The sequence below is a fragment of the Macaca mulatta genome, chromosome 11 (genome assembly GCF_049350105.2).
Source record: "Macaca mulatta isolate MMU2019108-1 chromosome 11, T2T-MMU8v2.0, whole genome shotgun sequence".
NCBI lineage: Eukaryota > Metazoa > Chordata > Mammalia > Primates > Cercopithecidae > Macaca > Macaca mulatta.
In genome coordinates, this window is record NC_133416.1 from 128,007,003 (window position 1) to 128,029,279 (window position 22,277).

General features: G+C 48.2%; 1 protein-coding gene and 1 long non-coding RNA gene across 5 annotated transcripts; both read left to right on the plus strand.

Annotated features, from left to right (window-relative positions):
* Window positions 1–6,596: 6,596 nt before the first annotated feature.
* MLEC (malectin) lies at window positions 6,597–21,949 on the plus strand. 4 transcript variants are annotated; one of them, XM_077955416.1, is made up of 6 exons: window positions 6,597–6,988; window positions 13,876–14,054; window positions 14,609–14,785; window positions 14,880–14,937; window positions 16,461–16,686; window positions 20,538–21,949. In XM_077955416.1, the coding sequence occupies exons 1-6, from the start codon at window positions 6,757–6,759 to the stop codon at window positions 20,959–20,961; spliced, it is 1,296 nt and encodes a 431-aa protein (XP_077811542.1). In that variant the 5' UTR covers window positions 6,597–6,756; the 3' UTR covers window positions 20,962–21,949. The 4 variants fall into 4 exon arrangements, with proteins under 4 accessions (XP_077811542.1, XP_015008458.1, XP_077811543.1 ...); XM_015152972.3 differs by lacking the exon at window positions 20,538–21,949 and having other exon boundaries at window positions 16,461–17,207; XM_077955417.1 differs by lacking the exons at window positions 14,880–14,937; window positions 20,538–21,949 and having other exon boundaries at window positions 14,609–14,818; window positions 16,441–17,207.
* LOC144333159 (uncharacterized) lies at window positions 16,104–16,270 on the plus strand. Its single transcript, XR_013401574.1, has 2 exons — window positions 16,104–16,178; window positions 16,227–16,270. It is a non-coding gene; the product is annotated as an uncharacterized LOC144333159 (long non-coding RNA).
* Window positions 21,950–22,277: the final 328 nt, after the last annotated feature.

A 22,277-nucleotide genomic window follows, 5' to 3' on the forward strand; every position in this document is an offset into this window, starting at 1 on the left:
TGACCAGCCTGGCCAACATGGTGAAACCCCAACTCTACTAGAAGTACAAAAATTAGCCGGGCATGGTGGCACATACCTGTAATCCCAGCTACTCAGGAGGCTGGGGCAGGAGAATCGCTTGAACCCGGTAGGTGGAGATGGCAGTGAACAGAAATCGCACCACTACACTCCAGCCTGGGCAACAGAGTGAGACTCTGTATGGGGGTGGGGGCGCGGAAATCTCTTCCATGTCGTCTGCATTTTCTACAAAAAGTGTATCTTTCTTTCACAGAGGAAAATAACTGCTGCCCATTTAAGAACTACCTATTTAGTCCTTACATCAATGCGACGTGCATTTCGGGAGAAAGGAGACTCAGCAAGAAAGGAAGTGATGTGACCGGGAAGCCGTTGAGGAAGGAACTGAACCCAATTCTGTCTGTCCTCCAAATTTTGGTTCCTGTTACTCTACCGAGGGCAAGTCCTCCATCCTGAGAGAGTGCTGGAGGATTTGCAGAAATGTTTGCATCAAACCAGCCCCAGCTTAAGGAGGGGAGAATGCAGCCACCCCAAGTGTTTCTGGGCTCTCAGATGGGGATGACCTTCCACAGCAGGGAGGGGAAATGGGAGGCTGGAGCCCAAACTCCTCATTGCCTACAAATAAATGGCCTGGGCCCAGGGCCACCTAGGGACTGACACTCTTCTCAGCTTTCGCAGGGCTCAGACTCCCTGCCTTCTGCATGATCCGTCCTGAGAGCAAACCTGGGGCTATCTGGGGACCCCTCTGGGTCAGTGCTTTTGGATATAATCCTGCCCTGGGTTCGGGCCCTCTAGCCTGACTTTGACCTTTTTGTCTTCTGCCCCCATCCCTATCGAGGCTTGTGCCTGTAATCCCAGCACTTTGGAAGGCCAAGGCACAAGGAGAGCCCAGGAGTTTGAGACCAGCCTGGGCTATATAGCAAAAGACCTCATCTCTACAAAAAAAAGAAAAAAAGAAGTTTAGTGGGGCATGGTAGCACAGGCGTCTAATTCCAATTACTAGGGAGACTAAGGTGGGAGGATCCCTTGAGCCCGGGAGGTAGAGGCTGCAGTGACCCATGATTATGCCATGTACTCCAGCCTGGGCAACAGAGTGAAACCCTGTCTCAAAAAAAAAAAAAAAAAAAAAAAGGTCCCGGCACAGTGGCTCACACCTGTAATCCCAGCACTGTGGGAGGCCAAGGCGGGCAGATCACCTGAGGGCAAGAGTTCGAGACCAGCCTGGCCAACGTGGTGAAACCCTGTCTCTACTAAAAATTCAAAAATTAGCTGGATGTGGTGACATGCCTGTAGTCCCAGCTACTCGGGAGGCTGAGGCTGGAGAATCGCTTGAACCCGGGAGGCAGAAGTTGCAGTGAGCCGAGATCGCGCCACTGCACTCCAGCCTGGGCAACAGAGAGACTCCATCAAAAAAAAAAAAAAGGCATAGATCTAACAGCCTTTTACAGTACAATATGGGGGTCCTACTCCTGATACCACCTCAGGTGTGCAATTTTTTTTTTTTTTTTTGAGACCGATGCTTGCTCTGTTGCCCAGGCTGGAGTACACTGGCACGATCTCAGCTCACTGCAACCTCTGCCTCCCAGGTTCAAGTGATTCTCCTGCCTCAGCCTCCTTAGTAGCTGAGACTACAGGTGCAAACCACCACGTCGGCTAATTTTTGTATTTTTAGTAGAGACAGGGTGTCTCCACGTTGGCCAGGCTGGTCTCGGACTCTTGACCTCAGGTGATCCGCCCACCTTGGCCTCCCAAAGTGCCAGGATTACAGGCGTGAGCCATCACGCCCAGCCAAGAATTGAGGTGCTGCAGACTCGTACAGACTTGCAGCTACAAATAATTTTATCAAGAGTTCCTAAAAGCATATATCTGGGACCAGGTGCTGTGGCTCATGCCTGTAATACCAGCACTCTGGGAGGCTGAGGTGTGAGGATTGCTTGAGCCCAGGAGTTTGAAACAGCTTGGGCAACATAGCAAAAGACCCCATCTCTACAAAAACATTAAAAAAAAATTAGTGGGGCATGGTGGCACATGCCTTTAGTTCCAGTTACTTGGGTGGCTGAGGTAGGAGGATCCCTTGAGCCTGGGAGGAAGAGGCTGCAGTGACCCATGATTGTGCCATTGTACTCCAGCCTGGGCAACGGAACAAGACCCTGTCTCGAAAAAAAAAAAAAAAGCATAGATCTAGCAGCCTCTTACAGTACAAGGTGGGGGTATAAGTTCAGAAGGCAAGAATTCAAGAGACTTTCTTTTATTTATTTATTTTGAGACGGAGTTTCGCTTTTGTTGCCCAGGTTGGAGTGCAATGGCACGATACCAGCTCACCACAACCTCCGCCTCCCGGGTTCAAGTGATTCTCCTGCCTCAGCCTCTTGAGTAGCTGGGATTACAAGCATGCACCACCATGCCTGGCTGATTTTGTATTTTTAGTAGAGATGGGGTTTCTCCATGTTGGTCAGGCTGGTCTCGAACTCCCAACCTCAGGTGATCCACCCGCCTTGGCTTTCCAAAGTGCTAGGATTACAGGCGTGAGCCACCATGCCCAGCCGAGACTTTCATTTCAGAATAACAATCGGTTGAGTGCCTTGGCTTGTGCCAGGCACGAATCTGTCAAAAATAAAATCAGATCAAGTTAAAATTTCAGGAGTTAATTGTGCATACAAAGGAAGAGCCTGTGAATTGGGAGATTACAAGATTGGCAAGAAGTCGGAATTGACAGCAGTTATAGCACAAGAGGAAGTATTTTGACCCTTTTCATGATGGGCTGACATATTTTTTCAAAGACAAATAGAGCTGTTCAAGCTGATTTGTCTATGGTTGATTGGTTTAATTCCGTGGAATCATGCTAATAAGGGAAGAAAACTTATTCTTGTGCTTTATGTTTAGAGTTAGCATTTTGGAAAATCAGGTGCTCAAGTTTTGGTTATGTGGCTATGGTGGTTGTTCTCAGAGTATCTAAACAATTGTTTCAGCTCTTATTTATCAATTCTAATGACTTTATTATATGCATTACCATCTTCTCCTCCTCTTCTTCATGTGGTTGTATTACCTTCTTTAATCCTCACGTCTGCCCTCTGAAATAGAAACTATTCTAGGCCAGGTGTGGTCACTCACACCTGTAATCCCAGCACTTTGGGAGGCCAAGGCAGGTGGATCACTTGAGGACAGAAGTTCAAGACCAGGCTGGCCAACATGGAGAAACCCTGTCTCTACTAAAAATACAAAATTTAGCCGTGCATGGTGGTGCATGCCTATAATCCCAGCTATTTGGGAGGCTGAGGCACAAGAATTACTTGAACCCAGGAGGCAGAGGTTGCAGTGAGCCGGGATCATGCCACTGCACTCTAGCCCGGGCAACACAGTGAGACTCTGTCTCAAAAAATTAGTAAGTAAAATAAACGATTCCAGTCATGTGCCACATAACATTTCAGTTAATGATGAGCCACATACACGATGGTTGTCCCGTGAGATTATAATATTGGCTATATATAGGTATATATATGTGTATATATATACGTGTTTTTGTTTTTTTTTTTTTGAGACAGGGTCTCACTCTGTCAACTAGGCTTAAGTGCAGTGGTGCGATTTCAGCTCACTGTAACCTCTGCCTCCCGGGTTCAAGTGATTCTCCTGCCTCAGCCTTCTGAGTAGCTGGGATTACAGGTGCGCCCCCACCATGCCTGGCTAATTTTTGTATTTTTAGTAGAGACAGGGTTTTTCCACGTTGGTCAGGCTGGTCTTGAACTCCTGGCCTCAAGTGATCCACCCACCTCAGCCTCCCAAAGTGCTGGGATTACAGGCATGGGCCACTGGGCTGGCCAATACTGTGTTTCTACTGTATCTTTGTTTAGATACACAAATACTTACCATTGTGTTCAACTGTCTACAGTATCCAGTAAGGCAACATGCTGCATAGGTTTGTAGTGTAGGAGCTATGGGTTGGACCATATAGCCTAGGTGTACAGGAGGCTATCCCCACCTAGGTTTGTGTAAGTACACTCTGTGATCTTTGTACAATGACAAAATTGCCCAATGATGCATTTTTCAGAACGCATCCCTGTCATTAAGTGATGCATGACTGTATCTCTATTTCACAATCGAGGAAACTGAAACTCAGAGAAGTACATCACTTACCCAAGGCCACACAGTGGGTAAATGGGACTGGGCGTGGGATGCAGGCAGCTTGTCTCAGATCCCATGCTCAGATCCCATGTGCTGCCTCTAGGGTCTCAGAATTTATGTTTTACAGAAAGGACAGCCTAATTCATGAGCAGCTGGATCTCAGAAAGAGAGCCAGGCTCCTTGGTACAAAGATGGGCCCAACCATGAATGGCATCTGAAGGGTCCAATAATAGGAGCTAGCCGGGTATCTTCTTCACCCTCTGGAGTGACCAAAAACACGACGGACCGAGAGAAGGCCTTTAGAGGCCTCCCCCAAAATTTAATCCATTTTTGTGATTGTTTCTCCTGGACTAGACTGCCTTGAGGATGAAATAAACATGAGCTCCTGGTGGCAATGCAATTCGTGAGTGGTACCTGGGCTCTGCAGGCTAACTACCTGGGAGGGAGGAAGTCCCATCACCGATACTTGTGTTTCTGTTCCCCATTTGCACCACACCACTCCTTTGAGGGTAACTGAAGCCTCTGAGTTGTCAAGATCCTAAAAAGATGACAGTTTGAGAGAGAGAAGAGTAAAATTACAAACCCCAAGAGGCCAGGTGTGGTGGCTCACCCCTGTAATCCCAGCACTTTGGGAGGCTGAGGCCGGTGGATCACGAGGTCAGGAGATGGCGATCATCCTGGCCAACATGGTGAAATCCGGTCTCTAATAAAAATTAAAAAACTAGTTAGGCGTGGTGGCACGCGCCTGTAGTCCCAGCTACTCAGGAGGCTGAGGCAGCAGAATCGCCTGAACCCGGGAGGCGGAGGTTGCAGTGAGTGGAGATTACACCACTGCACTCCAACCTGTCGACAGAGCGAGACTGTCTCCAAAAAAGAAGGAAAAAAAAAAAAAAAAAAGAAAGAAACACCTTTGACAGGGAACATGTCTATGGGAGGAAGTAAGGCCAGATGCTTGCAAAATAGGGGGGAAAGTGAGACCGGGAGGGAACACTTCCAAAAGTTACCCCCGTGGGGTCTGAATTTGGGGCCGGGGGAAGGAATTTGGGTGCATTTAGATCCACTACTGATAGTCCGTATTTTGGCACCCTGTTTTGTTCCTGTATAGCACTTATCACCGTTCTAACTAAACAATTTCATTACGGGTTGTGCAAAGTCTATGATTCTCATGCGGGACCCCAGGTGTGTTTTTTGTTCATGTAGCACAAAGCTCGTTGCCTAAGTAGCAGGTAGGATTGTCAGATAAAATACAAGAAGTCCAGTTAAGTTTGAATTTTAATAAACAGTGCATTTATTTTAGTATAAGTGGGTCCCATTTGCTTATCTGAAATTCAAATATAACTGGGCTTCTCATACTTTATCTGCCAAATCGGACACCCTAGTAGTAGGGACTTGATACATTTTTTTCCTTTTAGGGAGAATTTCTAAATCGACCAGTATTTATTTATTTATTTATTTATTTATTTATTTATTTTTGTCTTGACTCTGCCCTACACTTGCGATGCGACCCTTTGGCAACATTCAGTCTCTTTCTGGGCCTGTTTCCCCATCGGAAAAATGGGAATTTGAACAGCGACCGAAGCGCAGGGATCGCCAGTGTGGGAGAGCTCCAGGTGAACTGTGAAGGTGCAGGGAGGTAGCGCGGGCCGTGTCTGCGCGGGACGGTCCCGGCCTCCAGTCTGCGCACCGCCGGCAGCCACTCCAGCCAGCGCCTAGGGCGCCCCGGTCCCGCCCCTACGCCACGGAGGCCGGCCAGAGGCTGTCGCCATGGAGACGCGGGCAGCCTGACGCCCCCACGCTCACAAAGCCACGCGTTTCCGCTGCGTTGGAGCCTTCTCATTGGACGGCCGTCTGGACGCTACCACCCGCCCCGAGCCCGCTAAGGGGAGGGGGCGGGGCCTTATCCTCGTGGGACTCGTTCCCTGGAGAACTGTGTGCGCGGCCTCTCTGGGAAAGCATGGGTCGTCTCCCTCACGCGGGGAAAAGGACTGAGTCTCTTAGGTCTGGAGAGTGTCCATTGCTTCTCCTACTAGAATTTATGCTCACGCTTCTCCCTGAGAAAAGAGGGGGCGGGAAAGTCGGCCACGCCCCCTCCAGAGCCTATTTGGTCTCAAGAGCGGGAGCACCGGAAGTGCTGGCGACGTGTCAGTGCGCCCTACCCTAAACCTTCCTCCCCAGGCCACCTTTCCCATTCAGCTGTGGGATTCCGGGGCCGCCTGGGCGCTGCACCCGCCACTTCCGCATCGAACCGCCGCTTCAACCGAACTCACTCCCTCTGCGCGCGCTCCATCTCGTGCCCGACTGCTGGGCCGGCGCCTGGGAGAAGCCACGCCCTTTCCCGCGCCTGACATCCAATGAACGGGCGCTTCCCGGCGGGGTGGTGGGTAATTAATGAGGGCCTGGCGCTGATTGGCTGCAGGGTCGTGGCCGGGGGCGGGCGGCGGGGTAGGTTGTCCCTGAGGTGGGAGGCGGTAACCGTGGCTGAGAAGAAGGAGGCCCGAAAGCGACATGTCCCCGGCGACTCAGGCGGAGCGGTTCGTGGCGCTGTTTTTCTGAGTCCGGGGTGGCCTGGCAGCCGGCCGAGGACGAGGGTCGGCGGGGGCTGCCCCCGTGGTGGTTGCCGCCATGCTGGGAGCCTGGACGGTTGAGGGAACCGCTGTGGCGCTCTTGCGACTGCTGCTGTTGCTGCTACCGGCGATCCAGGGACCGGGGCTCGGCGTGGCCGGCGTGGCTGGCGCGGCGGGGGCCGGGCTGCCGGAGAGCGTCATTTGGGCGGTCAACGCGGGCGGAGAGGCGCATGTGGACGTGCACGGGATCCACTTCCGCAAGGACCCTTTGGAAGGCCGGGTGGGCCGAGGTGAGAGTCCCCCTGCCGAGCCGCGGGATCCGGGGCCTGCTGTGCTGGGCGCAGCCGGCCGGGGGCTACGGGCCCCGAGCCCCTTTCGACCCTGGGGCCGCGTCTCTGGAGCGAAGTTTCTCTCTGCAGCTTCCTCGGGGCCCCGCTCTGAGCTCGGGGCCTGGCACTGGCTCCAGGGTACCTAGAGTCATACAGGCAGAGAGTTGGTGAGAAGTTAGTTATATTTGGATTTCTCATCCTGCGTTTTCTCAACCCCTCACTCCCATCCAAGCTGGGAGAGAAATGACGAAGGCGGCCTTTTGCCACCTCCAGGCCTCGTGGGTTGTAGGTCATGGGTGCCCCTGCTTCTCCTGGCGAGACAGTTCTTGGGAGATGCTTGTCGACCCAGGAATCGGCCGCTTTCCTTGCCCCTTCTGCAGGAGCGGGGCTTGATTCTTAGCCAGAATAGGAAGGAATCTTCGAAGAGGATGGGCCAGGAAAGTTTGATTGTAGCCTGCTCCCCCGCCCTCTTTTCGAGCGAAGAATATGTGTGCTTAAAAGTAGAATCTGCAGGCCGCCCCCAGAGGGTGGTTCTATCGAAGCCATCCTGCACGTGAGGCTGGTGGCTGTGGGTGAACTGGGTCAACCAGTGTAAGAATCCGAATGGCCTCTCAGAGAATGCTTACAACCTCCCCTAGGTGAGCCTGAGAGTTCTAATTCCAGCTTAGGGGGAAAATGATTGTGATTTGTTGGGCAACAGTGGTTTTTAACAGAGCCGCTCCCTTCCCAAAGTTAGTGTGTGTCAGAATTGCCAGGGCAGCTGCTTAAAAATGCAGATTCCTAGTCCCCACTCGAAATCGATTATAGTAGATTGAGCTTTTTTGCTGGGACCCAGGTTTCTGCACCAGGGGCTTGTGATGTAGGTTGCCCCGAGACCACTGTTTTGGAAGATCTGCTTTATAATCTTTGTTTCTTCTGTTGGAGGGATTGGAAAACAGGTTTCAGAAGGAAGTTCTTTGCTTCGTGTGTTGGAAGGAGATTGACGCTGTATACCAGGTTCAGAGGCAGCCAGATTGGCAGTATGCCACCTGCAGACAACCAGGAGACAGACTCACTCTTCACTTTCTCTCCCTCTTTTTCTGCGATGCCCAGATTTGGCTCTTGCTTTTACTAAAGGAGTTAGTTCTTCCCAAGTCGATGGCAGTGTTCTGAAATTTGTTACATTAAGGAGTTTATTGCCTTTCACACATCTGAGGGTCTTGGGACACAGGGCTGTTTTCTGAAGTTCTATGTTTGTCTTGGAATTTGTTGAGCCCTGGCATGTAGATCACAGTAGCCTGGGTTCAGCTGACTCAGGGCTCCAGTCTTTAGCAGCGGTAACAGCAGCCAAAGCCAGACTTTATAGCAGGAGGTTATTACTATCTCTATCCTAGACCCTTCCTCTTTCTTCACCAGCGTGGGCAGGGAGGAAGGAGCCCTTGAGGAAACTAGACTGTTTGTGGACTTTGTCTCTTGAGATAGCTGTGGTGAGGGCACTGAGCGGATGGTTTCTTTTCACTTAGCAGATACCAGGCCTTACATTGGTTACATCGTCCTATTTGGTCTGTTGTGCAGAGGATAAAGCTGAGTAAGACCACATAGGTTTAGTTCCCAGATACTGCCCTTACTCAGAAATTCTGGTTTTAATTTGCTAATGCAGGTAGTGTGTGTGTGTGTGTGTGTGTGTTTCTTTGGCCCGGTCAGCAGTCAGCCAAGATCTCTGTCCTTGGGTTATTGGCTCATGGTTGCAGTTCCTTGGGAGGAGTTTATTGTAGCAGGTAAAATTACATGAGACCTACCAAAGCTCGTGTGTACTGGAGTCCTATTTTGGACACTGGCCTTTGGGGAATTGTATAAATGAAGGTTCCCTGCTAAGGTTCCCCTCTCCATTCTACCAATCTGGGTAAGAATTGGAGCAGTATTAAGGCATAGATGGGGAATGGGAGGTGGCGCTTGTCAGCTGCAGTTTGGACCAGCTTGTTGCAACATTGCACTTACCAGGTTCCTGAGAAAGGCATTTTGCTGGCTTTAGATCAGGGCTGAGATGTGCATAAGCTTGCACTCTCAGGAGGCAGCTCTCTCTATACTAAGGAGTCAGTCGCACCAAGGAAAGTCCAGCTGTTCACGCTGCCTTTCTTCTGGGCCTGCTTGGATAAGGGTGTGCCAGGTATTTGGAGACCCTTGCCTTGTGCAGCTATTTACACTGATTGCAGTAGGAACTGTATGCCTTATTTCTTTTCCCACCTGCCTGTGATATTGTTTCCAGCATGCTGAGAAAAGTTGATTTTATGTTGAATGAATTCAGGTATTTGTTACTAAGTTAGTCCAGATAAGGGTTTGGTTTTCTTTTGAACTTGCTGTTTCTGTATAGTTTCTTTGTAGTTCAACATTCTTGTAATTGTGTGTGGCCCAGGGCACGTAGTGGCTTATGCTTTCAAAAGCAGTTCAAAATATTTATTGAATTTCATTTTTGCCTTGAGGATAACTAGTGCTTACAGCCTGGGAAAGGCTTTTTCAGCCTGTGTGCTTCCACAGATGGGAGCACCACTACAGAAAGTGGTGGTTTAGAAGTGTTCACATTGGGGTTTTGGTATCAGGCACATTCCAGGGGTTTCATTTATTTACTTAAAATTTTTTATTTTGTTTTTTATTGTAGACACAGGGGTCTCTCTATGCTGCCCAGGCTGGTCTTGAACCCCTGTCCTCAAATGATCTTTCCACCTTGGCCTCCCAAAGTGCTGGGATTACAGGCGTGAACCATCGCGCCTGACCATGTTCCAGATTTGTAACTTGGTCATTCTGAGTTCCTCTTCACTCTGACTAGGAAAAGACCTGGTTATTTGACCTGAGGGCATAGAATTTTGCTTGAATTTAGGGAAGGCTATTTCCTCTTCATAGAAAGATGCCTGCTAAAGTTGCTCGGCCTTAAGAAACTTGCTTTGCGTCTCTGAGCCTTGTTTTCCTTCTCAAAAAACAAAACAAAACAAAAAAAACTCTCATGCTTTAGACATCTCTGATAAGGCTGTAAACTCTCCTGTCCAGAGTAGGTTAAAGTGTCTCTGTCACTTTTTTTTTTCCTTGATGACCTTTTACATGGAATTAAAAATAGGGCAGAGCATGGCTCCAGAGGGGGAAAAAGCTGGCTGGGTACCAGAGCCTATCAGGTTGCTAATGCTGTAACTGTAAGGAAGACCCTTTCCTGGGCTGCCTTCCTTTCAGCCGGGGAAGGATTTGGCTTTGGGGAGATAAGAGCTTGAAAGATGGGATGAGAGAGGAGTCACTGCTGCCTCTGATTTGCTCAAAGCCATGGGATTTGTTTAGAATTCTCTACCTCTACTGTCACCTAACAGGCAGTCTTCATCTGCAGGCCCTCCAAGTAGTGGAAGGTCCCTGAATCCATGGGTTCCCTGTCTCAGCCCATTCAGAACAATTCTTTAGGTACTGGCCTCACTTGAGAAAGAAGTGATCCAGAAGAACAGTCTAGTGACCAGGAGATCTGAGGGTGGGGTGGGGAGTGACGCTAGAGCACCAAGGGGAGCTCTACAGCTGTGTTATGGAGGACGGGCTTCTGCTCATTCTGGCTTTCCCGCTCTTGTGGTTCCCAGTTGCAGTTTTCCAGTTAGTTTTATTACTTCCTTTTCTTTTGATCCATTCCCTAAACTCCCTTGAGTGGAGACATTTATTCAGTGCTTATCACGTGCATATTCTTGCCTGGCTAGCATACCCATGTTTCTGTGTCTCTCTCTGTGTGAGGCATTATATTGAGCTCTTTGTACGGATTGTTTTATCCTTACCACAATGCTGTGGGATAGGTGGTGTCCCCATTTTATAGGTGAGAAAACAGACCTAGAGAAAAAACTTGTTCAGCGACCCTTTGTGTCTGTCTGTTCCTGAACCCTGTGCTGAATTCTCCAAGGAGTCTAGTTTCTACATTGTCTAAAACTAAGAAAGAGCAGACATAATGAAGGCCGTTTGGCCCCCTTCCTTTTTGGTTAACTGAGTTATATTATGCCAATTGCAGCAGTATGCAGACTGTCCACTTCATTGTATTTTAGAGAAATCTGTTTCGCTGTGAATGCATAAAGGCTAAGGAGGGAAGAAAAATCCTTATTTGCTGCTGCATCTCTTGGGACTCGGGCAAATTCAACTTTGCATGTGGCAGATCTCTTGGGAAAGCCACTTGGGCTTTAAAGGGAAATATTTTAAAGGTAATTCCAAGGTTGTTAAGTAATTTTTTTTCACATGGTTGAGTTTTCTTCACTGTGGGACTGAGACTGCCACAGATTACATTACTGTCAGTTTCTCACTTTTTCCACTTGGCAAGAGAAAAAAAAAAGATTCGGCCTGGCGTGGTGGCTTATGCCTGTAATCCCAGCACTTTGGGAGACCGACGCGGGTGGATCACCTGAGGTCAGGAGTTCAATACCAGCTTAGCTAACATAGCGAAACCCCATTTGTATTAAAAATACAAGGCCGGGCGCGGTGGCTCAAGCCTGTAATCCCAGCACTTTGGGAGGCCGAGACGGGTGGATCACGAGGTCAGGAGATCGAGACCATCCTGGCTAACACGGTGAAACCCCGTCTCTACTAAAAATACAAAACATTAGCCGGGCGAGGTGGCGGGTGCCTGTAGTTCCAGCTACTCGGGAGGCTGAGGCAGGAGAATGGCGTGAACCGGGGAGGCGGAGCTTGCAGTGAGCTGAGATCCGGCCATTGCACTCCAGCCTGGGCGGCAGAGCCAGACTCTGTCTCAAAAAAAAAAAAAAAATAAATAAATAAATAAATAAAAATACAAAAAATTAGCCAGGCGTGGTGGTGTGCACCTGTAATTCTAGCTACTTGGGAGGCTGAGGCAGGAGAATCCCTTGAACCTGGGAGGTGGAGGTTGCAGTGAGCCGAGATTGTACCATTGCACTCCAGCCTGGGCAACAAGAGCGAAACTCCATCTCAAAAAACAAACAAACAAACAACTCTCTGCACATGCACACAATTTTCTGTGTATCTATAAATCAAATGTAGTTAATGTTCCATATGTGTAAGGATCACGGTCCTCATGGAAGAAGGAAATTCTTAGAGCTCAGTTGGAAGAGAAATAGCAGTCTTTCAGTCTTCATAGGTTTGTATCCCAGGGCAGTGGTTTTCCAAGGCTGGAAAGGAGGGGGAGCATGTTAGCAGTACATCCTTTGTATGCATTGCTCAGTTACTTTTCTTTGATTTCTTGAGGAGAAATAGGAAGAAAAAAGTCTGAAGACAAAGTGCAATGAGTTTCCTGTTCCATTGTCTCATCGGTCCATCTGATCTCGTGGCTAATATCACTTACAGGAACCGTTAACAGTTATGTTTATTTTTTTGAGGTCTTGACCTCAGCCACTGGGTCTTTTTGTTCATCTTTTACCTTTTGCCATGTCCTCTCCCTTGTTGGTGATTCAGAAGATAAAGCTCTGGGGATGACAGCCCCTGGCCGTCTCCCAAAGGATCAAGTTGCCAGATGTCTTCATGGTCACCATGTGAGATTGGAAGGCAGTCTTGAAATCTTAATTTCATGCGGGAGGAGAGACTACATGATTGCTACATCTGTAGTTGGGAAAGTATATTTATGGAGCACTGGAAAGCCTTGCTGTGTTTATAGGATAAAGGAGTCAGGCTACTCTCTGGAGGAAGCAGAACTATTTATCTCTGAGACTGAAATGTGATATCTTATATTTGCACAAAAAAGATTTGGCCTGGCGCGGTGGCTCATGCCTGTAATCCTAGCACTTTGGGAGGCTGATGAGGGTGGATCACCTGAGGTCAGGAGTTTAGTTTGTTGTGCGAGAGGAAGAAGAAAACACATATACAACTGTCTTATACCAAGGCTGGGAGAGGGCCGGGGGCGAGAGAGGTTTTCTACTCTTCTGATACTGACCCGAGGTAAGTAACTTTTTACTTGTACCCTCTCTCATTCCTTGTCAGTTTGTGAAATGTGAAAGGTGACTCCCCTAGGACTTGGACATCTTAGGCCGATTGTCTTTCCCTGCAGGATGCTCTGGCCTTGTGGACAGAATGGCATGGCTTCACTGCTTTGCAGGCACCTCCTTCATTGTCATTTGTTCATTCAGCAAACTGTATGAGTGGTGACTGTGTGCCAGGTCCCGTGCTAGGCACTGGAGGTGCAGTAGTAACTTTTTTCTCTACTGTTGGTTTATCTAAGTGAATGTTCAAGTGAGTAGGTGAGGAAGAGTTTTGTGAGTCTGTGGGAAGTAAGGATATTAGCATCACACCTTTCTTTTGTATGCCTGTTTTTACCAGCTTTGGAACTTTTTGAATGAAAATTATAAAAAAAAAAATGCAACAACTAAAGCTGGAATTTTATTAGTAAGGACAATGAAGAATGACTTTCCGAAGCAGATATCCTGTTTGTTTTAGACTCTGGGCTTTTCTGAATGAGAGAAAACATTCTTTGAACTTGATCATCTTGTATGGAGTTCCTGGCCATCCCCTTTGTTTTAGGTTTCTCTGAAGCCCTCCCTCTTGGGGAACCAGGCAGCTGCAACACAGCACTTTCTTCTGATAATGAGTTAGACTTGTTCTCCATAGAGTCAGGGGGAAAAAGTCATTTTAATGTGCTTTTAGAAAGTTCTGCTCTGAGGTTTATAGGGGCTGTTGGCCTGATTCGTGTTTAGTTTCTTTCATTTTGCTCTTCCATAGTAATGGCTGTATGATTCCTGCCTTTGTTGGAGCTCTGTTTGGAGCCAGGTGCAGAGTGGGTGGCCCTTTATATGGAGAGGGTTATTAGCATTGCCCTGGAAATGCCTCTGGCTGTTCTGAGGTCTTTGCTCTTCTTTTGTGTCTTGCCTCTGATGTGCTTTCTCTTTGTCTTTTGTCCTCAGCCTCAGACTATGGCATGAAACTGCCAATCCTGCGTTCCAACCCTGAGGACCAGATCCTGTATCAAACTGAGCGGTACAATGAGGAGACCTTTGGCTACGAAGTGCCCATCAAAGAGGAGGGGGACTACGTGCTAGTCTTGAAATTTGCCGAGGTCTACTTTGCACAGTCCCAGCAAAAGGTGAGGCCTAGTCAGGCTGCTGCTTGACCAGTGGGACATTGCTGCTCTTGGACAATCCACTATTATGGGGATAGAGAGTGTGAGAGCCTCTCCAGAAAGGAAGAACAGATGAGCTCTAGAGAAGCACGTTCCATAGTCCACAAGGCTGCACTTGCCTTGGGGGTTAGTGACAGAAAGCAAAGCCAGAATCCTTGTTTTGGTAACTAACGGATCCTGTTAAGGCCCTCCTGGCTACTTCCCTCCATGGTTTGCTGCACCTTCTTACTTTTAGCCTTATTTTTCCTCTGTCCCTTCCTGTGAATTTCCTTCTTCCTATGCTAAGCTTTTTGTTTGTATTCTTTGTTCCTTAAAGCCAGTATAAGACCTCCTGGGCAGCGAAGGAATATGGCTTTGATTTGACCCGGGTTAAGGATGCTAGCCACCCTGGATATCCAGACCCATCATTTCTTAAATTATTTTTGAACTTGAAGCCCAAAAAGGTGCATGATGCCCAACTGCTTGAAAGGATGTAAAGCTGATGGTTTTGACATTGTTTCCTTTTCTCATCCTGGAAGGTATTTGATGTACGATTGAATGGCCATGTCGTGGTGAAGGACTTGGATATCTTTGATCGTGTTGGGCATAGCACAGCTCACGATGAAATTATACCTATGAGCATCAGAAAGGGGAAGCTGAGTGTCCAGGGGGAGGTGTCCACCTTCACAGGGAAGCTCTACATTGAGTTTGTCAAGGTAATTCCCCTATTCTGCCCATTGCTGAAGAGAGTGGGTACAGGGGAAGTTGTTTGCTGCTGTGTGGGGTTGACTACTGTTTCCCTTTTTCTAGGGGTACTATGACAATCCCAAAGTCTGTGCACTCTACATCATGGCTGGGACGGTGGATGGTAAGTTGTGTTTTGACCTGCTTTTTTGACTTGGGTGGAAGGATATGGTTGAGGAAACCCTTGGGAGGTAATTGAGCTGATCACTATTTTGGAAACACTTAAAGCTAAATTGTAGGGGATTGGCCGGGCGCGGTGGCTCAAGCCTGTAATCCCAGCACTTTGGGAGGCCGAGACGGGCGGATCACGAGGTCAGGAAATCGAGACCATCCTGGCTAACCCGGTGAAACCCCGTCTCTACTAAAAAATACAAAAAACTAGCCGGGCGAGGTAGCGGCGCCTGTAGTCCCAGCTACTCGGGAGGCTGAGGCAGGAGAATGGCATGAACCCGGGCGGCGGAGCTTGCAGTGAGCCGAGATCGCGCCACTGCACTCCAGCCTGGGCGATGAAGCGAGACTCCGTCTCAAAAAAAAAAACAAAAAAAAAACTGTAGAGGATTCAGAGTCAGTTGCATGAGGATGAAGTATAACATGGTACTAGCCGCAACTTTGGAGTCAGGTCTACATTTATCTTGTTGCTGCCATTTAATTGGATGTTTGTCTTGGATGGATGTTTCTAATTTCCCGATAAATTGGGATTAATAATGGTACCTATTGGTGTACCTTGACCTTTGTAGTCATTTGGGATCATCTAAAACTTGTCCTTATTTTGTTTGTTTGACATCTCTTTCCTAGGGGAAAAAAAGGTAAAAGGAGGAGTCCTGTAGGGTTTTGGTATGCTCGGAAAGATTCCAGCATTGCTGGACTGCACTGGGACAAAACTTCCTTTATTTATGTCTCCTTATCCTTGGGATCAAGTCTTAGAGTGTATCTCTTTCTCAGGGTTTAGATTCTCCTGGCTGCCAGCATCTCAGGCTGATTTTTGCAGAGAAAGCTGCGTCTTTGTGACATTTCTCCCCCACTCCACTTCTGTACCTTTTCCCAACTTATCTTGAATGCACTTAGGATTTCATCCTATTGTCTTGATGTCCTCCAAATGCTGATATTATGACATCTAGGAGGATGGATGTCTTACCACCAAACAGACCTGTGTTCAAGTCCCTGAGGAGGAGGCAGGACAGAGGGACAGTCTGTGCTGGGAACCCAGAACTCTCTGGGTCAGCTTTTCTTCAATTGTTGTGTGAATCAAAAGGGAATGTGGGCTTGTGGGAGGAGGCGGGATTTGGAGAGGTTAAAGTTTAGGCATCGGGTCATTGTCCCTGTCCAGTCTGGTCATCTTGGGGCTCTGTCAAAGTAGAGCAGAAGGTGAGAGAGTGAGCCTCCCTATGAGCAGGGCTTTTTCTACAACAGAAGGTGAGACAGTGAGCCTCCCTATGAGCAGGGCTTTTTCTACTTCCTAGTTAAATCTCAGGCTTTTGCAGGACTCTACTGTTCTGTAGACCAGAGGCTATTTCTGCTATTTCTGGTCTTTTCTCTGGACCTGGGCTCACTCACAGGAATCTCTTTATTGTGGCTTATTTGCTGCTTTTAAGGGTCTCTCTTACTTACATGCTATGGGTCTTAACAGTGTTTTCTTCCTTGTGTTAGATGTACCAAAGCTTCAGCCTCATCCAGGATTGGAGAAGAAAGAAGAGGAAGAAGAAGAAGAAGAATATGATGAAGGGTCTAATCTCAAAAAACAGACCAATAAGAACCGGGTGCAGTCAGGCCCCCGCACACCCAACCCCTATGCCTCGGACAACAGCAGCCTCATGTTTCCCATCCTGGTGGCCTTCGGAGTCTTCATTCCAACCCTCTTCTGCCTCTGCCGGTTGTGAGAACAAATGACCATCCTGAACAGGGTGGAGGGGTGTGGGAAAGAAACCAGCCATATTGGTTTTGGTTTCTATATTTTTCACAATGATTAATGAAAAAGAAACAAAGACAAAAAAAACACCAATTAAAGGAGACAAAAAGAGGCAGAGCGAGTAGAGAGCAGCCCTCATTCACCACCTGGTCCCAGACCTGCTTAGGTCCTCGTCCTCTCTTTGTGGCTGGCTCCCAGCTGTCTCTTTCCTCTTGAGGATACTTAGGATAAACTGGATCCTTCCTGCTCAAGGATCCTCGTTTGTACACCTAGTGGAAAGGACTCTGAACTCAGAGGAGTCACTGTTCCTTTTTTTAGGTTAGAAATTAACAGCAGGGAAATGCCATCTTATTACCTGAGATGACCAGCACTGGGAGTTAGGTATGTTCTGAAGTTATGTCTAGATAAGACTTCAGATGTCCTGGGATCGAAAGAATGTGTGTGAAGGGGTGGAAAAGTAGGGAGATTAAAAAAAAAAAGAAAGAAAATGCTTCCTTATCTGGAAGCCTTTCTGGATTAATCCAGTGATGGTCCCACCTTTAGTGTTGAGCTTTGTCATTGCTTGTCTCCCTGGCATGTGCCAGTTATAGACTGTCCGGCATCCAAGACGATTAGGTTATGTTGGATCCTCAGATCGCCTCTGACTTGTTACCACAACAAATCATTTTGATTTCAGTGCCTGTTGGGGACTTGATTTCTTCTCAGTTTGTTTGTTTGTTTGTTTGTTTCCTTAATCTGGCTCATTTGAAATTTCTTCTCCCCCTCAACCATCCCACTAAGTTATACCCAAGAAGGGAAGGAGACACGGGGATTTGGGGTTCTCTGCTTGAATGTCTTCTCCTTTCCCACCTCACCTTGTTGGTACCTCCCTCCCTGGATCTCTGAGCCAGCAGCCAGGAGGACCTGACCCAGCAGTTCTTTACTGGCCCCTTTGTAGGGTCTTGCTGCCAGGGGGCAGGGATGCTTTCCAGCCTGCAGCAACAGAACACTTGACCTTAAAAGTCTCTTCTGGTCTTTGGATTAGAAAAGGCTTATGTTAGCATAGCTTAAGAGCAACCTCAGAGACTTGAGCCCTACTAATTGACTGACCACTGTTCAGAGTGTCTGGTATCTGATGTTCATTTATTCCCATGTTCTTGTGTGTCACAGTTCAGCCAGTTTTGGTTTATGCCTAGAGCTACTTCAAGGAACTAGACTAATTAGCTATATAGACCCAGTGACGCTTCTTATTGATCTTAATAGTATGCCCCTCCCTCCCCTATCCTTTCATTTCCCTGTCCAAGTAGCAGTCAGGTTCTTGGTGTGATGGGACTGAAAGAATTCCAGTCAGCCAGAGCCTTGGCAGCTCTGAAGCTAATCTTAGCATCTAAGTGTTGGTCTTAAATTCCCTGAAAAAATTTCTGTAGGAAATGAAGCTTCCCTGGTCCCCTCCTTTCTGGTCACCGTCATCCATTTCCCAGTTAGGGCAACAATGAAGGAGGACCCAGCCAAGCTAAAAGGAATTTTGTGGATGGGAGACAGCAGGATTAGCTTCAGCTTGGGCTGGAGCAGTCAATATAGGATCTCAGGCCAGGCCCATTTTTCTAGAATGTGTTTAATTTTGAGTTTGCTTTATTAGATATGTTTTTTAAGAGCTCTATATATTTGAACTGTTCCTTATGTGACAAAATAGGTAGCTCTTGGGCTCATGTCCTGGGTTTTGGCTCTTTAATGATTACTCCAGGCCAGCATTTAGTCATTTGAGAATTGTAGCCTGTTGTTTTTGCTGTGACTTGGGTCTCAGTGCTGGGGTGTTGAGTCAGGCAGCTGGAGGGTTGTGGCCTGAGGCTGCAGTCAGAGGTACACTTCCCATAGTGCTTCACATAGCTCCCCTGCTTCTAAAGGATAAGGTACTGTAGCCTTGGTCTTTGGGACCACCTGCCTGGGGCAGTGGACATCCTAACTAAATAGGCTTCTGGCAGTAGCTTTGGTTCCTGTCCCATCAAAATTCCCCAAAGCCACTGTCATTGGATTAGTCAAGATGAAGGAGGAGGACTGGCTGCCTCCATTTTGCCTTGTTTGTTAGTTTGCCTGGGTCTGTCTGAGGAAGGAGGGGGTCCCGCCTTCCAACTCAACACATCCCTTTAGTGACTCAGCGTCTCAGAAGGAAGCCCTGACTCCTGGGGCCATTTCCTAATGGTACTGTAAGCCAAGCAGCCTTGCTTCTGCCTCTGTTTCCAAGCCCACCCTTTTCCCCTGAGCTCAGGGTTAGGGATGGGCGCTTTCCTCTCTGGTTGTGTCCGAAAGGAAGGAACATCTTTCTATGGCTAACAAAAACTAAAGGGGAAGTGAGGAAACAGGAAGAAGTATGGTGGGGGCTGGGGTAGACTCCCCTGGAGCCAAGCCTATCCAGTTAACAAGAGCTGCCTGGGGCTGGCCACAGCTGGCTCATGATGCTGAACTTGAAAGTGTTTTTGTTTTTGTTTTTGTTTTGTGGCTCCTCCAAGATACAGGTACATGAAGTTTAGGTTAAAGGGGTGGGATTATTTTTATTTTTGTACTGTATGTGTCAAGAATTACTCTGTTGTTCACCTTTTGCTTTTTGCACTGTTTGTTCCCCTATCTGCATTTTGAGCTTAGTGCTAGGACTGAGAGGCTGCACCATAGGGAATGCATGGGAGGTGGTGAGGGGTGCGTGGAGGAGAGGCCCGGGCTCCTCTACTGGATCTACACTCTGTCCTAGGTTTTTCGATCTCACTGAGCCCAGCTGGCTGAAAGCTAGGACAGTCAGGGTGCAACTTCTTTTGCCAGAAGCGCGGCCTGAGTTGGGTTTCTGGGAGGGCGACGCGGATGTCTGCTGCAGAGATTGCCTGAGAGTTCTGCAGTCTAGCTTTGAGGCCAGTCGGTCTCTAATCGGGCTTTTTTGGGTCTCATGCTTACTGAAACATCGTGCCAAGAAACTCTGTGGGATTTGTGTCCCTTAAACCAGATTCATTTTTCGGAAAAATCTCCATTGTTGAGGAGAGGCTGCTCAGTGGACACCCTGAGTTCTTATCACTGGGAAGATAGTTTTCTTCAGGTGTCAATGGCGTTAGACTTCCAGGAAGACTAGCCCTGCCTACAGGGCCACCTGTTGGTTTGAGAGTGTTCGTGTTCTCTTGCTGTCACTGCCTAAGAGCTACTGGGATCACGTTAGCGGACACTTAGGCTTTGGTGAGAGGGCAAAGTTTGAGTTAGGTTTACCTCCCCCTTTCTGTGCCTGGGAACTGTTTGGTCCAGCTTTAAACTGTGGTTTTGACTTATCTCTTGGGAGAAGCTTCTGTTTTAAGGAATTTCTCTTCCTTCTTATCCTGCCTCTAGCCTCTCCTGGAAAGGCCTGGCTATGGTTTCTAAAATCTCAGCTGAGAGCTTCAGAAAACAGCAGCAGTATTTTCCTTTTCCTAGTGCTAACATCCCTTTCCCTAGAAATTGGCTCGCCTTGGGAAACCCAGGGAAAGAATCAGCAGGTTCTCTGCCCCCCCTGGGGGTTGGGGAAGGACCTGCCCCGGTCAGCACAGTGCCTTTTCCTCTCCTGCTCTGAGCCAGGGTGGGGCATTCCCTCTAGATTCAGGTCTGGGCAGGGGTCCTATAGTCCCTGCCATGGGGCTGCTTCCCTGTCCCTTCCCTCCCCTTTACTGGCCTACTCTGGCATAATTCAAGTGTCTTCTTGCCTTGAGGATCCTTAATGGCATCAAATGGCAACATGGAATATTGTCCTCCATGCCTCTCCAAAATGACCTAGGAGAGTAGGTGAGCTTTCCAAAGTGAGAGACGAATCTTTCTTTTTTTTTTTCTCCAAGGGCAGGATGGGTATGCTTTGGGCCTTCTTCTGTGGCCCCGGAGGAAGGAGAGACTGAGGCAAGGCAAAGTGATAGTACACTGAAGCAGAACCAGAAACACCCAGGAACCGTTCAGAAATCTCAGAAGAAATCTGCTTCTCTTCGATGGAAAGATATAATTAACGATCAAAGAACTCTAAGAAAATTGCAAAGAAGCCTTAATGTTCAAGATTTAGAAAGATCAGAGCAAGTTTTCTCTTTCAGTCCAAGCTATGACTCTCTGTATTTAAACCTCTCCTGGGGCAAGAGTGCTAGATTTCCTCATTTTGTTATGAGACTAGATTGGTACCAGTGGATCCGCTGCCTAGTGAGGGCGGGTTTCTTCTTTGCACCTGTGTGGCTTGCTTCCAGTCTGGCCTGTCCTTTCCAGCTGCCTTCTGTCTAGCGCACTATGGGGGCCCAGATTATCTTGATAAGAGCAGGTGATTTGGGGACTAGCTAGGTTGGCAGGAAAAGAGCAGGATGGATCTCCTGGGACGAGTTCCCCCAGGAGTATAAACACAAGGAGCCAGGATTGTGCTGGCAGCCAGGGAAACAGTAGCGCCTGTTTGAGTTGGCAGAGAGGGCCTTGGCACCTCTTGCATCCAGGCAGTCTTGTGAGATGGGGGCACATAGCACTGGGGAAAGCAGAACTCCATTCTCACCTCTATTTTGAGCTTCAGTGCTTTATTTCAGTATGAGGAAAAACAACAACAAACTGAAGTGCGCTTTCCGTCCTTTCAAAGGACAACTGTTGGGAAGGGGGAGCCGAGTTGGGAGGTAGGAGGGGAGCACTGGCAGGGAGAGACATTCTTGACTCCTCTCTTCCCTGGTGTGTTGTGATCCAGGGAATGAAAAGAAATTTGACCCTGGATTGGTTCTCTCCTTGAACTTAAGGAATGTTACCTTTTCCTTCCAAGAAGTTCTCCCAGGCTAGGACCAGCTGCCCATTCTGAGCTCAGGGCAGCCTCTTCAACCATTACTGACCTAACCTGGCTTGTCAGGAAACCAACCCCACCCTTCCACATTGGGCCTGGCTGTTCTATTCTGTATCACGTACTGGAGAGAAAGCGTCAAGTTCTTAGCCCTTGTAGCTTCTCTTCTAGTTTCCCATCCTCTTCTAGTTTCCCATCCTCTCTCTGTGGAGGCCAAACCAACTCTTTGTCAGTAGCCACAACATGTGTTGACGGCGGCACAGTGAGATAGAATTGACGAACTTTGAACCTGGTTGGCCGGGGAAGCTGTAGGGGTGGATAGAGCTGGCTTTCCTTCTGGGCTGTCTCCATCTGACCCTACCCCTTCCATGTCCCACCCCACTCCCACCAAAAAGTACAAAATCAGGATGTTTTTCACTGTCCATTGCTTTGTGTTTTAATAAACAATTTGCAGTGACACTCTGTGTTGGGACTGAGTTTGAACTTGACTACAAAGCGTTGAAGTGATGGGGTGGGAAAAAGAAGACCCAGGGGTTCACTTGGCTCCGAAGAGTTCTCCTGTGACAAGGCTGGGAACTGTTGTCCATTTAGCTGTGTGTCTTTTGCTTTTCTTCTCTCTGGGATGTTTGCTTAGGGGAATCATTCTGTAAAACCCTTCCTGGTCACTTCAACTAGCCGCACATTTAAGGACAAAAAATTTGTTTTCATTTTCATTGGAACAACTAGGCACGGACTGCCCCACTCTGAAGGCACACTGGGCCCACTGCTGCCTCTCCTCTCCATTCCC